Below are 16,891 nucleotides of genomic sequence, written 5' to 3' on the forward strand. Positions count from 1 at the left end.
TCAACATATCGGTACAATTTTTCTTTCTGAGGGTAGTGTGTGAGATGGAGAGTCTGTTCGGTAGCTATCTTTGGCTGGATTGTCTTTGATACGAAGATAAGCGACATCTTACCCAGAGCGACAATCACTACCAAGACTTTCTTTGAAACTCCAACATTCTGAACTACCTGCATTCCGAACATTCTGCTTTGGTCTCCGAACTCAGCCATATGATCGATCTACACCAGCACTGCAACAATTACACCCACGAATGCAACATGTAGACTTTAGAGATATCTGATATCCGTTACATCGAGTAAATAGCCAACAGTTCAACAAACTACGTAATTGGCATCAGATCTACGGAGTATAAATACCCACACCTGTCATCGAAGACCCCACTCATGAATAATAGCAGATAGAGATGAAGAGTGATAACCACGGCATACTGTGTGTGCGTCACCGTTTCTCTGACTCACCACAAAGAGTAGATTGTCATTACCAATTACAGTGAGTCGCTGAGACCCTTTTTCTATTGTCATCACAATAGTAGTACCGATTCTAAAAGCTATCTGTCATGTCACGGAAGGCCGATCGATAGTAGCAACTTGAATCAAAGCATATAATACTGAACTATATACTACCTCACGCCTTATTTACTATCCTCTGTAAATTTATTGGGATCTTAGTTGAGACTCAGCTAGGAGATGGTCAGATGTTGTAGTTATTGACTACTAGATCTATTATGAATTTCCATTTTCAGACCTCATCATTTGATTGATATGAATAAAGATACCAACTCTAGATAGAGAGAGTCAGCCTTGTTGGAGTGCATTTTTGTCACGCAAAGGATGAGACGACACTCACTTGATAGTATTTGTATCTTGCAGAATATATATCATCAGCATAAATCGATACGTAGTACTTGTAGCTGCAGGTAGGGCAATTACTCTTCGTGAGATGATAACATATATACTACTGGTGCTACATGAGTAGTCCCAAGTATTAATCAATTCTCAATCTTGTGAGTTGGATTTCCAGCTTCTGAGTGTAGGAGTAACCTTTGGTAATGAGGTGAAAGGTGTACTAGTACTGTGATAATGTGAATTATAGTAAGTCGTTTCAGCATTCAGTTTTGCTATTTTAATATTTTCATGCGCCAAGTATTATTTTTATAGATGATAATGACTTTATTGGTGGAATGGATAGTATATACTACAACTACTAGTACGATGAATGGGAAGCGGGACAGCATGGGAAGGGAACCAGATATGCATGTAGGGATGTATGGTCACAGAAGAATTTGCGGAAATATAATCTCATCGGTAATTCATGCATTGTGGTATGCATTGTGGTTTGAATAATGTCAGTACAGAGTTGTAGCTGCTGGGGGGTACTGGTTGGATGTTGAACAATGTTGATATCTGATGATGAATTCTTGCTAAGGACAGGTGCAGGTGTCTAGGTAAATCCAGGTACGTTTTCAAGTGTGACGAAAGCAGACATTATAGGAGGATTATATTGCCTATCTGAAGGTTAGTAGGGCCATGGAAGCCCCTAAAGTCACGAGTGAAGGAGTAGTAGTAAAATAGCAGGTCTAGTCTCATATGCCGGTGTGGAGACAATCATGGATTGTTGTAAAATTCTGCATTTAAGCATCTAACCTGTTTATGGCTTGGCTGAGCTTGAAAGAGTCTAGCCTGGACCTGAGCTCAGACTGGGGATTGTCACAGAATGCATTATCTGTAGTCAAAAGTGATGGTGAAACAACGATCTCATGCTAACTGATCAGATAACGCTAATGTGGCATGGATGGCTGACATCCATGCAAAAATGGAACAACAGCTTGAAATGAAGTCCACTGCAGGTATGCTGGTAGCATCATCATGTTCATATGTCAGCATTTGAACCCCTTAGTGTTTGGTCTGGGTTGATCATCGAAGTTCAGTCATTTTGACTCGTTCGAGAATGCACCCACCGTGCTCCACGATATATACTATCCGGTTTCCGTCGATTCGGCATTCCAACAAAAGGACGCCACAATACGCCTCTGGGTCCTTGAATATGATATCCAATGTTTAGCACTTCAAGACGCGAGGTATCCCCACAACCCGGGGTAAGGCTGAAGGAGGGAGGTTCTGGAAGGGCAAACTCCTTGCATGGGGATTCTGTCACGATCCCGAATTAACAGTAATTAAAGTAGGCGCCATCCCCGCCCCCAATGACCCACTTACAAGAACTGAAGGGGATCGACAGATCGCCTCGGCGGGAATGATACAATTCTTACATAGTACGGAGTCGACTGTAGGTCACTGGTAGGTTGGCTTACAGGTTGCTGGCACTTGCGCGAGTTTGGATCAAGATCCTCCTTCCAGTGTTGTTCCTTGCTGGATGTACCTTGCCTAATCGCAACGTGTGCGACTGTAAGTCGGCTAAATGATTCCAGAAACATCCAAGCGCGTATGCATTGATCTTCTTAATTTCGGGGATGCATGGCTATTTTTACTTCATGTAAGTATGCAGGCCTTAGTATGAGCCTGCCAGGTGTGCAGAGCCAAGAGTGACTGCCAACCTGAACAAGGGCGGTTAGTTGTCTCAGTGTGGTGAGAAGTCTGACGACGCGAGTGGATGGGATTGGACTGGAAGGACCGCCGTAGTCAGACATGCAACGCCGCCGCCCACCAGACGTGGAGGGGCGATTGAGACAGGCAGACATATTCCAGCATTTTCAGGTTTCATTCTGCGGTGATGGTGGGCCAATTGGAAGGCCACGGATAGCAGAAAGTGTGCTTCCTTGGTGCAACTAGAGAGAATCTGGATTAAAAGATTCCAACTAGCAGTGATATGCCACCGTCTCGCTGGGTGAGATCTAAAGTCGTATTCTCGTATCTGGTCGTACCGGCCAATCTTACCACTAACTCAGCCATCTTGGCGTATTCCGAGTAAAAATAGGAAACCAACGGCCGGGATAATCCACCCGGGAGTGAAAGATAGTTGAGATAAAATAGTAAAATAGTCAAAGAGTATCAAAACTGCGGAGTGGCTTGCCTGGGCTGCCTGGCCCATTTTTTGGGCATGGATGATGTCGACGGCAGCCGATCTGTGCGATGGGCTGAAGTCTGATTGATTTCTTCCGATTGTGCAAGCAGGACGATCAGACGGGAAGAAGAGATGGCTGGTGACATGGGATTTGCGACAGCGCATCCTGGTCGACAGGTCATCGCACACACACGCACACACACAACTTTCATGCTTTTCTTAGTACTAAGACTTTTTGCTTACTTTTTCTTATTTTTTTCTTTCTTTTTCTGCTTTTCTTCACTTACTTTCTCTTATACTTTTTGGGTATGGTGCCTGAGACGGTGACAGATGGTCCATGGATTGGAAGCCAACCAGAAAGTGTTCGCTGGGTGGCTGGGCCATGCGATAGTGGATGATTGGCCGGTAGGCACCGAGAAGAGGGGAAAGCTGCGTAACACTATCGGTATTTTTATGCAACTTGGTCTTTTATGTTTTTGTGTTCGCCAGCCAAGATACGGTAACGAGGGTAATTCTATTTCCAGTCGAGCTGGTGTTGAATTTAATTTTTTCCGCTACTATGAACTTGGTGGGGAATGCTGGCCTTGACAGATAAAGATGCAGCAGAAGATGATGATGTTCTATAGCATTGAATTGGGTTTTGTCACTTGCTGCTGGTGTGCCTAGTGGTGAAAGAGCAATTGACTTCCAAGAGTGACAAGAGACGGGAGGATGAAAAAGTTGAAAGAAAAAAAGGAAAGTTCCATGGGAAGATGATCTCCGGACACATTGAACGGGCAAACATCAGGGAAAGTTTCCAGGCATCCGGTGATCGTCTAGATTCTTCTGGCCGAGTGGCTCTTGAGTATAACGCCATCGTCCAACCCGAGCTGATAGGACGAGTTGCAATCGCCCATCCATCGGTTCGAACAAGCGTTCCCCTCTTCATTGCGTGGCGCCTGTCGTCAATACCACCGGCCCATACAAGTCAAAAGGGCCTCAATGACCCTCCCCGATTCCCTCTAGTTAGGTAGTGTTAGTTGTTGGTTTCGACTGCCGCCTGTTTCTTCTTATTCACGCTCGTTTGTACTTTCTCCTCTTCCAAATCTGCACGGTCGACTGGAGTGGTGCTTTCTTGCTGGCTTGCTTGCTTCCTACTTTCCATCTCCATCTCCATCTCCATCTTTCCTACATAGCACCTACATTCTTCCCTACTACTAACCTACGGTCTTGGCATCTCTAGCTTGAGGCTATCGCATCTTCCTTACTGTCGATCACTTCGAGCTCGCTGCGGATGAACCACCTTTTCGCAGTCACTATCGCTTAACCTACAGACGCTTTGGTCGGTCGACTTGATCGGACGATACACTACTCCTACAAGACAGCCGTGCTTCAAGCCTGCCACTCTTCCCCACCGTCGGTGTCACTTTGATTATTCTTCTAAACGGCGTGACTCTCTGTGTGTAGAGACAAATTGCGGAGTTGATCTTTCTTCCAACTTTTGGCGACATTTTCCACACTTTTCAGTGCTTTAGACTTTCCCCAGAAAAATTGGGACAGACATCAGACATCCGAGTGATATTATCCGCTCGTGGATCCATCAAAAAGCAGTTTCCCCCCACGTTGCCTGCGCTGCTTAGTTTCGTTGGCTGCCTCCTGGCTGCATTCTGAAACCCACGCTCTAAAAAGGCCCCGAGAAACATCGCGCGCGATCATCATACATTCCTTGGCGGTTCCCACACCGGATCGTGCTTGCGCTCCACAACGGGCGCCATAGCTTAGACAGCGTCCTGCGAAAACCTGCTCCAGCTGTTGGTTATCAGGCGCTAAGGTCGACGGGGTGATAAATAAAATGGCGACCTCCCAGCCGGCCGCGCCTCCTGGCAGGCAATCTCGTGGCTTCAGTTTGGGTGCAAAGTCGGATCGGTCGCAACGATCCAGCAATTCCAGCAAAAAGCTCCAGATAACGGAATCCTCCGACGAGAAGCATCGCCGCCAACTACATTCCAAAGCCGATCCCATGGTTGCTATGAGCGAAGCGCAACCTAGTACGTATCCGGAACACCCCCCTTTATCTCTCTGCCCATTGCACTCCTGGATTTCGGCCTACTATAACAAATCAGCCCAATCCTTCCATTCTCACTATGCTGCCTTCAATTCGCAACTTTTACTCCCCACAAGCACACAAACTGACTCGTTTACCCAGATTTGGTTGCTCTCGAGCAGTCGACGCTGGGTTCGTTACGGACCATGCAACACAAAGATCAGTATGGGAATATCATCAGTTCGTCTACCATGTTTCCCTGGCTTGGACATGCCTTCCCGGTGACCTCTTGCTGATTGCTCTCCCCTTTCTCTCACAGCTGAGCCCGATCTCTCCAACCCCACGCGCCCGCGTTTTGAACGTCCGCTGGAAACCATCCGATCTTTTGAGGCGGCAATTTATGGGACATACAGCAGTAGACCTGCTTCGTATGTAAGGACGGGTGAGTCACCCCTTACTCCGGTTTGCTCGACCCGGCGGTTGATTAACGATGCATTACAGAATCCACTCCTGCAACTCCGGGGCCAGACCACAGCCGGCGGGGAAGCTACTTTGGAGGTATGCATTTCTCATAAGCATCGTATTGTGTCTGAGGGAGATCGTCATGCTAACTTGGAGGCTTGATACAGCTCAAAACGGCCATTCGCACCGGGGTCATTATGACCAGGGCGGCCATTACAATGGTCGCGGGGCCTATTCGCGACCGGACAGCTATGTCGACAATGGGAACGGCCAGTCCGACAACTATTACCCGTACAACCAGGGCGGCGGCCGACCGCGACCACGCCACCATGCACGGATGAACACCGACCAAAGTGGATATTCGCAACACGGCTATCACAAATCATATGACAACGTGACCGCAGCGTCTGGCTCGGGCTCTGGCAGCAACACCGACGCTTACGGAAACTCCACCGACCCCAGCTCTGTGAATAGCTCTATCGATCAATTTCAACAGCAGCAACAGCAGCAACAGCAACAGCAGATGGCTGAAAACTATGGGTTTCAAGGATTTGGTGCTGGGCCGAACCTGAACGGACAAGCTGGCGCTGGGGGACGAATCAACTTTGGCACCAAACCGCCAGCGGCTGACCCTAATGCCGGTGGCCCTGTTGGCGGCGGTGCTGCCGCCGCTGCCACAGCCAATCGGCGCCATCTCCGTAAGGCTACGAATGACTCTGAAATGAGCAATGATTCGAAGAAAAAGGGCTGGTTCAAGCGACGATTCAGCAAGAACTAGTAGTGTGTGAGCCGGCTCCTCACATTGCTTACATTACTTACTATTCGATGCGTGTTTTCTGATCCGATTTGTCTGGGTGTACTACCTCCGCGGCGTTCATGGGCCATGTTCAAGCACAGCAACTGGGATTTCGGGACGGACTGTGTCGGGTTTGGATTCGATTGCACTTTGTTTTACTCTTTCATCTTTGCACGCGGTTGACGAGACCATGATACATGGATGATTTTTTGTTCCTCTTCCTCTTTCTTTCTCGGCCATGACCGTGCATGGCATACTAGCCAGTATGATGTTGACTGATACGGGTGCAGTTATGAGTAATGGCACGGTAGTGTAACTGAACCAGGGTGATAAATACCTTTCACTTCTCTGTCAAATACCAAATAGATACTACTCAGTGCTGGCCAGTGTATATCGGTCGTAGTAGTCGGTCATAACCACTGTAGTTATCTAGTACAGTGACAGAAAAGAAACCCCATATCATAGAAGAACCCAAGAAAGGTTTTATACGTCTAGCAATCGGTAGCATGAACAAAACAACAGGGAATCTCAAAGCAAGCGCAACAACAATAACAATAGAACACCCCTCCTCCAACCCCATTACACTCCTCTCATCTCACCCCAAACAACCCATCAAACCCAATTCCAAGAGCAGAAGTACTAGTAATCTACTTCTTCCCAAACAACTTATGCTTCAATTTATCTGCCAACCCCTCATGCGCGGGCCCCTTATGAAGCTTCTTCTCCTCCTTCTGTCTCTGATGTTCTTCATCGAGGTGCACGTTGCCTTGGCCGCCGCGCTGTTTCAACATCACCATTAGCTTTTATGCCCCAGTCCCAAATGGATAGAATAAACATGTAATTAATAGGAAAATAAAGGTTGTGACTACTGACCCCAGTATGATAATCCCCATCAACAGACTGCCGAATCGCCAACTCGGGAATTATCTCCGCGTCGTGCGGGACCTTGGATGTTGGTCGCACGTGCGGGGAGCCGATGTTGCCGGCGCCACCTCTCTGGATATTTCATGGTGTTAGCAGTATGGTAGTGGTTGGTGATGGGGTGAGTTTATGGGGTACAATGGACTACTAGATAGAGGAGGGTAGTGGAAATGGGAATGGGGAATGGGATGGCTTACGCCGGCTGAGTAGGCGCCGTCGCCTTGGTCACCGTAGATTCCTTCGCGGACTATGCCGCCGTCGACGTATCTTCAATCACATCATGTGTATTAGTATTTGGATATTTGTGGTTGTGGTGGTGGTGGATGGAGTGGGGTGAAGTTGCATACTCAGTGGAGTCGGCGCCGATGTTTCCTTGGCCTATTTCGTTGAGGAGTGAATGTTAGCGATGAGTTAATGTTGTGGTTCTGAGCATTGTTGGGTTGCGTACCTCCGCGGCCGTGCGACACAATAGGTTCGTGTTCGCCCATTGTGTAGTGATTGGTTCTATTGAATAGAAGACCGGTTCAATGCGATGAATGATCTATGCAGCTGAACAAAAGCGCTGTAAGTAAGAGTCTGCGATGAGATGTGTATCGCAAGTCAAGTCAGACAGTAATGTGAGAAAGAGAAAGGGCGCAAAGTGGCGGTTCCCGGGGATGGTTCGTATAGATATATTATGTACCACAGGGGTCAGGGTGTAGCGTGACTTCTTTAGCGCTTTTCTTGGGGCGCGATCACTGCCACAGCGGGCCAGCCAGAGGATGCGCCCTGGCAGCCAAAGTTAAATTGGCCACAAGCCTAGATAATTTCAGTGAATATTATCGGGATAATCTCAAGAAGATTGATTGTTATCGAAAGAACCAAAAGAAGGAACCGATCGGGACGGCGTCCGATGACGTCGACGGGCTGATAAGATGCTTGTCCGGATTGGTCCGAGGCGTGACTAACGACTTTGGGGCCCGCCAATTGTTACTAAGGAATGAGTAACTTCATGTTATCTTTACCAGACTAACTACCAGTAGTCGTTATCAGTTCAGCTGCTTTTATCACCGGCCTCGGCTCAGGGGTTCAATCGAACGTGGTTCATAACAAGACAAAAGAGTTTCATCATTGCACAAGGAACACTAAGTCAATTGAAGAAAGCTACAGAAGAAATCAGGTACGGTGCAACCCCACCCTCCCCGCCTCCATACTACTGCCACCACCATATATTCTACATTCTACAGAGTATCCGACCCTTTTTGTTGAACAGGATCTAAGCTCTTGGCGGGTAAATCATCTCCATATTACTTCTTTGCAGGAGGACCGCCGCCAGTCGTGGGAAGACCCATGAAGATCTTGAACGAATCGTAACTGCAAAATGTCAGCCGCTGTTCATCCAGAGGGGCATGCTGGGATCTGAAGTAACACATACATCATCCACTGCAGTCCGGTCTAAAAGGAGATATCAAGTCAGCTATCATCTGGAGGACAGGTACTGATACACTTACCAAGGTGCCGATCATGACGATACGGACGGGAAGGCCGTTCCAGAGACCTCCGAAGCCGATGTCTTTGTAGATCCGACTCATCGCTGCTCCGAATGCCTCACCAGCCTGGCGGTTGGCGTTCAACTTGCTGACCATGACATCCGCTGGGTGCGACACGACGGCGCAAAGAATACCCGCCAAGTAACCACCGGTGAAGGCAACAGCGGTCTGCGCGCCCTTGTTGTAGTCGCTCTTTTGACCCGGCAGGGAGGTATAGATCATCTCAACAATTGTTTCGAAAGATGCAAACTTCATCATGGTGTACGGAATCTGTCGACCCCAGAGAGGGTAGAGACCCTTATACAGACTGCTGCAGTCAGCTACCAGGATGGACTGCTCGCATTAGCAGCACTTACCCAGCCACGCCTTCCTTGTTAACAACACTCGAGATACCAGTAAATGTCGACCGAATATCAGGTGGAATGGTCGTCTGCATGCGCACCTTGACGGCCTCGAACGGACACAGGGCGACATCAGCAATAAGCTCCGCCGATGCACTGGCAGTCAAATACAAAGATGTCTTCCATCGGTGTGCGTTCTCAGCCCCGACAAGGTCGCTGTAGAACTTCTTGAAGAACTCATAACCACCGTATTTGAACGCTCCTTGGGCCTTGGAACCAATTAGTCGGCGCGACGCATGCGGTTCAGTCTTTACATACACTGTATCCAAAGAAAGTTGGGCCCCAACCGGTGAAAACTCCTCGGAAACCCTCCGCACTGCGAATGGTACGGAATGCCTCTGCGTTACTCTTGTACAGCAGAGGATCGACCTGACGACGGCATTTGATCAAATCCAGAGGCGTCACAGCGGTGTGAGTGAGACCCTAGGGCCATCAAGCAATTAGTGTTTATAGGCCATTGTACCACGCTTGTTAGAAATGGAATATCTACTTACGCAAGCAAGCATTCCTCCAACCGTGCAAGCCGCATAGTACTTAGGAGTCCATGGCTCAATCTTGCCGGTCTTGGCTTGAGCTTTCTGGCTCGCAACATTGAACTCTCGACTTGCTTCCTTAGCGATCGCATCGGCCTTCTTTTTAGTGTCCTCGACGACGTTCCAGGCGGGGAACGGCTCGCGTCTCTTCAGGCCCGCAGCTTCCGGCTGCTGGGACTGCTGACGTTGGCCCAGGGGGCTTTGGGAAGCAAAGGCGCGAGTGATATCACCTTCAGAAGGAAACATGATGGGCACTTCTACCTAGATTCATTTTGAAATGTGTGAGAACGGTTCTTAGTAGGTTGCGTGAAGCATAATGGCGATATTGCATCGCGGTAGTTCCTTATCTATACAAGCGGGTCCACTTACAACACTATATCGGTAGTATAGTCGGACGGATGACGATGTATAAGACGGACGTCCACACCTTATCTCGTCTGCTTCGATTGAGGAAATCGGCGCAGATGCCAGAAGACAGCTTGGATCCAGCAAAAATCGATGCTCTACAGAGAAGGAGTGAAGGAACCTTCTGAGTGGTATCTGACAGTTGGTGATGGTGCCGCTGACGTCGCGTGATGGCACTAACCGCTTTCGGGGATCCCGTCAACTGGTTGATCTGAAGCGATGAAATTTAATCCGATTGGAGCAACCTCAACCTGTGCTTGATGCTTTTTGGGTGTTACTCGGTATCCCGGCCATCTATTTCTCTTAAACACTTGCTTTTCGCAGAAATCAGTATCTGAGCCACTGGACGCCATCCTTAAAAGCTATACCGACAGCTTCAAGGGTCCCCAATTGACCGTCCTTCCGGAACCTTTCCTCCCGTGCCCCTCATCGAGTCATTGCGGGTTGAGTTGATCACCACTACTACTACCACCACCCTTACCAACGCAACTCCCCATCACATCAACTCAGAGAACATGGCTTCCTACATGAGCGCCAGTGAGGCGCTGACCCAGCAACAACTCGCACAAAATGCAGAGCAACCTATCGCCCAGTCCGCATGGGCAAACAAATACCGCGGGGTGAGTCCTCCCCTCTTACCTATCGGTATCTGCAAGCGTCAACAGCAACAAATCAACTAACATACCACCGGCACATCAGGCGACAGTAGAGGATCTGGACCCCAACCCAGCTTTGTCCGTTTCCCCCGACGACCTTATCTCTACCGCCTTGATGGCCGCTTACGAACGTGACTACACACACCTGACCGTTACCTCCTCCACGAAACGCTCTCTAGTCGGATACTTGAGCATCCCCCGACTAAAGGAGCTGCTCAAGGAAGGCACAGTCAAGGAATCCGACCCCGTCTCTGCCGCCATGCAGCGATTCAACCGCAAGAAGGGCACATACCAGGTGATCACGATGGAGACGCCGCTGGAGGAACTGGAGCAGTTCTTCGAGAGTGAGACCGGTCCTAACGGGGAGAAGAGGGCTAAGCAGGAGTTTGCTGTGGTTACGGATGCTTCGCGCAAGTTCGTGCTGGGTGTGGCGACCAAGGCGGATTTGGCTGAGTTTGTGAAGCGGAGACCGGCTTAAGTAACTGACTGCATGATTGCATGTTATGCGCTTTCTGGGGTTATTTTATTTTATTTTGTTCATACTTTGCATTATATAATGAAATGTTTGCTGCAGACTTGCTGCAGTTGTTATGTGTGCATTTACAGGTGTGGAGATTCAATACGAAGTGAATATATCATTCTCCTGGGTGGTTCATTATAATTCGATATCGATACCATTATGGAAACAGATTGGCGGCTTTCACTGTGTGTTATCTGCCCTATTGTTGACATACTAGTATGCCTTTAACACACCGTAAAGAACCACACAACTAGTAGTCACCCGCAAGGTATCAGAACACTCAGAGGATTCCCCCAAACCATTACATACATACATACATACATACTACCCCGACATAGCTTCCAGGACAAAAGATACGACAAGTACATACTTGGCATGCAAATAAACAACAGAGGATCCATGAACGCCATATCTGCAACAAAGGGCCCGGGGAGCCGAACAGAAAGCAAATGGTTAACGAACAAAGGGAACAAGACAGCTGTTTACTGCGCCTTTTTCTCCTTATATTTCGCGTCAGCTTCCCTCTCCGCCTGGTCGTCCTTCCACGCAACATAGATGTACGCGAAGAGAACTACGTTCGCCATAATGGCAGCCACGATACCGCCAACTGTGGCGCTTGCTGTTACAATAGTTAGCATAGGGAGGATTTCGACACATAGCCGGAACGAGTGAAAAAAGAAGAGGAGGAGGAGGTGGTGGTGATGCTCACCTCCAAAATCCACCGTAACAAAGTACATCCCGATAGGGATGATGACCATGGCGAGGGAGAATCCGAGAAGTTTGAAGATTACATTGCTAAATGTAGTATATTAGTAATGCTTGGATTGTGTGTATGTGTGTATGTGTATATGTGCATGATATGTATTGATAAGGTATGCGCGTTCGTTGGGCTGAACCCGGTAGTTCAGGATAGCCGCCATGTGGCCTAGTGTTCGTTGGTAGGGGACGAATGAGATGTACTTACGTGGGAACGGCAGGGGTCACGTCTGAGTCAGAGGGCTTCTGAGAGCCCGAAGATGCGATAACATCCTTGGGAGAAGGAGATTTCTCTGCGGAGCGACGAGAGGCCATGTTGATTATCGTAGCGGTTGTGGTTGGTGGTGACAGGTTCGATGTTGGATTGTTGGCGTTCCGGGGACTAATGCGTGAAAGCCGGAGGATGATCGACAGTAATAGAATCAGTATATTAATTGGTGATGGCAAGTACAGCTTTTCCTATCCTATTTAAGCAGTATATATCTTCTCTCGAGTACACTGTTTGTGTGGATAGAATTTGAAATAGAGACATGGATTGTTTTATACAGCGGATGATTTCATTCCGGAGTCCAGGCCATGCGGGCCGCTGATTGGTCCATTTACAAGAGGGGACATCTGGCTGCGTTTTTAGTGACAGAAAAAAAGGCAAAGATGCTGGAAAGAGGATCGCATTAGTGAACAGACCAACCTTGCTCCGGTGAATCATATAAAGAGGGTGCTCTGATCCCTCCCCATCCAGAGGGGGCTGCTCCAACTGCCATCCTCGGCTTTAATTGAAGCGCCAGACCACGTGACCCCAGCGCGTCCCGGGCGCGTTTTGCGGAGAAAATCCCAGGCGGTCGATTTATCGTTTCGCCTCGAGAGGATCCCGATCGATCTTGACATCTTCCTTTCAAGTTCCCCCCAGTTCGGTTCTCCCTTTGGCTCTTGCCCCGGGGCATGACGCCTTCCTCTCGTCTGCCTTTCTCCCTTAGATAATTTTGAGTCACCGACCATGGAAGAGACCGTCCCCGATACCCCTGTGAGCGACAAGAAAGTCGTTCACAGTACCCCAACCAAGGATGATGCAGCAGAATATGAGACGGTTGCCACCGTTCCTGTCAGCCATCTCCAGCCACTCGCTACTCAAACCTTGACCCCTGCCACCCAGCGCTACACTCAGCCTACGCAAGTGTTGGATGTCCCCTCTTCCGCAAAGAACAATTCCTTCGTTCAGGTCGCCGCATCCTCGCCTCCAGGTCCGAATTCCTCCCCCTCTCATCCTACTCCGAACGGCGGTCGTCTTTCCAGTGCCATGGCCCCGGCTGGCACCAGCTTTCGCCCTCCTGCCGGTCCGGCTAAGCGTGCGCCCATAATAGACCTCGAGGATGACGGCCCGACTTATCGCGGCGGCTCATCTGACGATGACGATCGGGCGTCAAGAAGCATAGATATCAAACCTTCCTTGTTCGCCAAATCGTCGCGCAGCCCTGATAAGGTGGCAGAGTCTCCGATGGATCGGTTCAAGCAGATTACCACCTCCGCAGTCTTCAACCCTTCCAGTGCGAAGCGCCCGGCAGCTCAAATGGACCCCACTCCGAGAGGCATGGCTGTGAAGAAAGTTCGACAGGAGGGCCCCTCGCGTGCTCAGCCCGTGGGTACGAATATCTCCTCGCTGCAGGACATCGATGACTATCAGGTCAGAGTTAAGGTGGAGAGGATGTTGAAGGTCATGCCGCAGAAGTCTGTGCACGCATGCATGCAGGCGCTTCTCTCAAAACGTGGGAATTATGAGGCTGCTCTGGAGCACTTGGCGGATGCAGAGAAGGGTGAATCTTCCGAGGACGAGCTGATTACGAGCAAGCGGGCCTCGCCTGTTGCGCCTGCGAAGCAGCAGATCAAGGCGCGCGGAACTATTCAAGACAAGTGGTCTGCCATGAACATGCAGAGGACATTGTCGGCTCAGAAGCAGCAGTCGCAACCGTCACAACCGTCAGAAGACGATGCGAAACCGCGCAGGCGCTTGATGAGGGGACCCAAATCTCGGGTGTCTTCTCCCAGCCCGGTTCGTTCTGAGCCTCGTGCTGAGACGCCGCCCAAGAAGGCTGGCCGTTTGGTCCAGGGGCGGAAGCCAGCGTCACCTCAACGCTCGGAGTCCCCTGAGGCTATGATAATATCAGATGAGGATTCCGATTCTGGTGTGGAGGAGATATCAGGAGATGGTCAATTGGAGACACGAGTTCTGAATTTCTTCAACAGATGTAGTGTCCTCGATCTTGCAGACATCGCCGCCATCACCGAAGACGTCGCGAAACACGTCATATCCTTCCGACCCTTTTCATCGCTAGACAGTGCCCGCGCTGTTCCTCCCCCAGCGAAGGAAGAGACGAAGCCGAAAGGCGGCCGTGGCCGTAAAACGCCAAAGCCGATCGGCGACAAAATTGTCGACAAGTGCATTGATATGTGGGTTGGCTACGAGGCGGTGGATTCCTTGGTTGCCAAGTGCGAAGCGCTCGGCAAGCCAGTCGCGGCGGAGATGAAGAAATGGGGTGTGGACATCTTCGGAAAGAAAGAGGGAGAACTGGAGCTGGTATCCATCAATCCCAGAGACGCCAATTCTCAGTCTCATGATTCCGGGATAGGGACCCCTGCTAGCCAGCGCTCGGATGAGGATAGTGACGGTCCCGCGCCTGGTCCGCGTAAAGGCCGTTTCATCTCTCAGCCAGGGATCATGCGTGATGATCTGAAGATGAAAGACTACCAGGTCGTGGGCATCAATTGGCTGTCACTTTTGTTTGAGAACCAGTTGAGTTGTATCCTGGCCGACGACATGGGTCTCGGAAAGACCTGTCAGGTTATTGCCTTTTTGGCGCACCTGTTCGAGAAGGGAATCAAGGGGCCACATCTCGTCGTTGTGCCCTCATCCACAATTGAGAACTGGCTCAGAGAGTTTTCAAAGTTCTGTCCCACACTCTCCGTCATGCCTTACTATGCTGGTCAGGCAGAGCGGGCAGTCATCCGAGAGACGATTGAAGACAACCGAGATAGCATCAACGTTATCATCACCACTTATACAATCGCTAAGGGCAAGGTGGATGCCCACTTCCTCCGCAATATGGACTTTTGCGTCTGCGTCTACGATGAGGGACACATGTTGAAGAGTAGCACATCGGTGCTCTACGAGAAACTTATCAGAATCCCTGCTCGCTTCAGACTTCTCTTGACAGGTACACCGTTGCAGAATAATCTCCAAGAGCTGGCCTCATTGCTGGGCTTTATCCTTCCGAAAGTGTTTCAGGAACGCAAGGAGGAGCTTCAGTACATCTTCGCGAACAAAGCAAAGACCGTGGACGAATCGCATTCAGCTCTTCTTTCCGCGCAACGGATTGAACGTGCAAAGTCCATGCTGAAGCCTTTCGTCTTGCGACGTAAGAAGCACCAAGTCATCGACTTGCCTGCTAAGATCTCACATGTTGAGTACTGCGAAATGAACCTAGCGCAGCGCGAGATCTATGAGCATGAGAAAGAGGAGGTTCGCAAGCTTTTGGCTGATAGAGCTGCTGGAAAGAAGACCGGCAACAAGTCCGCCAACATTTTGATGAAGCTCCGGCAAGCTGCCATTCACCCCCTGCTATACAGGCGTCACTACGATAACTCTACCTTGAGCCGCATGGCCAAAGCTTGTCTCAAGGAGGAACAATGGTCTCTCTCAAATCCAGATATCATCTACGAGGAACTACAAGCGTATAATGACTTTGAGTGCCACACAATGTGTGTGGATCACCCTCATTCTCTGGGCAGGTTTGCTCTTAAGAACAACGAGTGGATGGACTCCGGTAAAGTGGATAAGCTCTGCGACCTTCTGAAGCGGTTCAAGGAGAATGGTGATCGTGCTTTGGTCTTCTCTCAGTTCACCTTAGTCATGGACATCCTCGAACACGTCCTCGAAAATCAACACATCGGCTTCGTTCGCCTGGACGGCAGGACAAACGTCGAAGACCGCCAGTCCATCCTGGACGCGTTCCACGAACGTACCGACATTCCCGTCTTTCTTCTTTCCACCAAAGCCGGTGGTGCAGGAATCAACTTAGCTTGTGCCAACAAAGTCATCATCTTCGACTCCAGCTTCAACCCGCAGGAAGACGTCCAGGCCGAGAACCGTGCCCACCGCGTCGGCCAAACCCGCGAAGTGGAAGTCATTCGCCTCGTGACGAAGGGAACCATTGAAGAACAGATCTACGCTCTCGGACAGACCAAGCTTGCGCTCGACCAAGCCGTGGCCGGTGAAGACGGCGCCGAGTCAAAGAAGGCCGAGGACGCAGGCATGAAGGTGGTCGAAGATATGGTTCTTGCGGACATGCAGCACGATAAATCCGATGACGCATAAACGTGACACATTATTTTGTACTCTTGCTACTACATGCTACGTTATTTGGTAGCTCAAAACATGTACCGGCGCAATCTTGTTTCGTTTTATTTTCTGTCCTGTCTCATCCAACCTACAATGTTTTTGTTCTCATCACCTCCGTCTAATACACGATTCACCAGCGATTGATAATCCCATGCTCGTTTGCATGTGACCGTTACCTTGTGTTTCCAGCGGTCTTTTCCACCACCACCACCTCCCCCCCCCCCCCCCCCCCCCCCCCCCCCCCCCCCCCCCCCCCCCCCCCCCCCCCCCCCCGGCTACATACTGCCCTTACATCACTGCATCATCACAAAAAGAGCGGCGATGCTTTCATACATACATACACCTACACGACGCGGAGAAGATAGATGGCTGTGGATTTGTGTTGATTTTCACTAGTAGTTCACCAAAGTTTCGGTTTTGTTGTAACTGTGAATGACACAGTGAGGAAGCGGGTATTGGGTTTCTCTTTATTCTCCTTTTG

General features: G+C 49.7%; 7 protein-coding genes across 7 annotated transcripts; 4 read left to right on the forward strand and 3 right to left on the reverse strand.

The window, feature by feature from the left end:
* Nucleotides 1-3,765: 3,765 nt before the first annotated feature.
* Nucleotides 3,766-4,032, forward strand: ASPBRDRAFT_37962 (uncharacterized protein; the record flags this gene model as incomplete). The annotated part of the gene is made up of 1 exon (XM_067623842.1): nt 3,766-4,032. The coding sequence occupies exon 1, from the start codon at nt 3,771-3,773 to the stop codon at nt 4,029-4,031; it is 261 nt and encodes an 86-aa protein (XP_067482908.1). The 5' UTR covers nt 3,766-3,770.
* An 817-nt stretch (nt 4,033-4,849) lies between these two features.
* ASPBRDRAFT_191874 (uncharacterized protein) lies at nt 4,850-6,281 on the forward strand (the record flags this gene model as incomplete). Its single annotated transcript, XM_067620418.1, has 5 exons — nt 4,850-5,045; nt 5,204-5,281; nt 5,361-5,483; nt 5,543-5,599; nt 5,671-6,281. The coding sequence occupies 5 exons, from the start codon at nt 4,850-4,852 to the stop codon at nt 6,279-6,281; spliced, it is 1,065 nt and encodes a 354-aa protein (XP_067482909.1).
* Nucleotides 6,282-6,564: 283 nt separating this feature from the next.
* On the reverse strand, nt 6,565-8,062 carry ASPBRDRAFT_37965 (DUF3602 domain-containing protein). The gene is made up of 5 exons (XM_067623843.1): nt 7,669-8,062; nt 7,568-7,598; nt 7,418-7,487; nt 7,173-7,295; nt 6,565-7,078 (listed from the first exon to the last, which is right to left on the reverse strand). The coding sequence occupies exons 1-5, from the start codon at nt 7,706-7,708 to the stop codon at nt 6,947-6,949; spliced, it is 396 nt and encodes a 131-aa protein (XP_067482910.1). The 5' UTR covers nt 7,709-8,062; the 3' UTR covers nt 6,565-6,946.
* Nucleotides 8,063-8,178: 116 nt separating this feature from the next.
* Nucleotides 8,179-10,202, reverse strand: ASPBRDRAFT_143710 (putative mitochondrial phosphate carrier protein). The gene is made up of 7 exons (XM_067619213.1): nt 10,053-10,202; nt 9,645-9,944; nt 9,409-9,573; nt 9,106-9,359; nt 8,711-9,056; nt 8,635-8,654; nt 8,179-8,573 (listed from the first exon to the last, which is right to left on the reverse strand). Exons 2-7 carry the CDS (start codon nt 9,927-9,929, stop codon nt 8,507-8,509), a joined length of 1,137 nt encoding a protein of 378 aa, XP_067482911.1. The 5' UTR covers nt 9,930-9,944; nt 10,053-10,202; the 3' UTR covers nt 8,179-8,506.
* A 401-nt stretch (nt 10,203-10,603) lies between these two features.
* ASPBRDRAFT_191877 (putative cystathionine beta-synthase (beta-thionase)) lies at nt 10,604-11,222 on the forward strand (the record flags this gene model as incomplete). The annotated part of the gene is made up of 2 exons (XM_067620419.1): nt 10,604-10,708; nt 10,788-11,222. 2 exons carry the CDS (start codon nt 10,604-10,606, stop codon nt 11,220-11,222), a joined length of 540 nt encoding a protein of 179 aa, XP_067482912.1.
* A 524-nt stretch (nt 11,223-11,746) lies between these two features.
* ASPBRDRAFT_26220 (vacuolar ATPase assembly integral membrane protein VMA21) lies at nt 11,747-12,335 on the reverse strand (the record flags this gene model as incomplete). The annotated part of the gene is made up of 3 exons (XM_067622246.1): nt 11,747-11,883; nt 11,974-12,059; nt 12,229-12,335. 3 exons carry the CDS (start codon nt 12,333-12,335, stop codon nt 11,747-11,749), a joined length of 330 nt encoding a protein of 109 aa, XP_067482913.1.
* A 235-nt stretch (nt 12,336-12,570) lies between these two features.
* ASPBRDRAFT_37967 (DEAD/DEAH box helicase) lies at nt 12,571-16,635 on the forward strand. Its single transcript, XM_067623844.1, has one exon. It carries the CDS (start codon nt 13,015-13,017, stop codon nt 16,384-16,386), a length of 3,372 nt encoding a protein of 1,123 aa, XP_067482914.1. The 5' UTR covers nt 12,571-13,014; the 3' UTR covers nt 16,387-16,635.
* Nucleotides 16,636-16,891: the final 256 nt, after the last annotated feature.

The sequence above is a fragment of the Aspergillus brasiliensis genome (genome assembly GCF_001889945.1).
Source record: "Aspergillus brasiliensis CBS 101740 unplaced genomic scaffold ASPBRscaffold_2, whole genome shotgun sequence".
Classification (NCBI taxonomy): Eukaryota; Fungi; Ascomycota; class Eurotiomycetes; order Eurotiales; family Aspergillaceae; genus Aspergillus; species Aspergillus brasiliensis.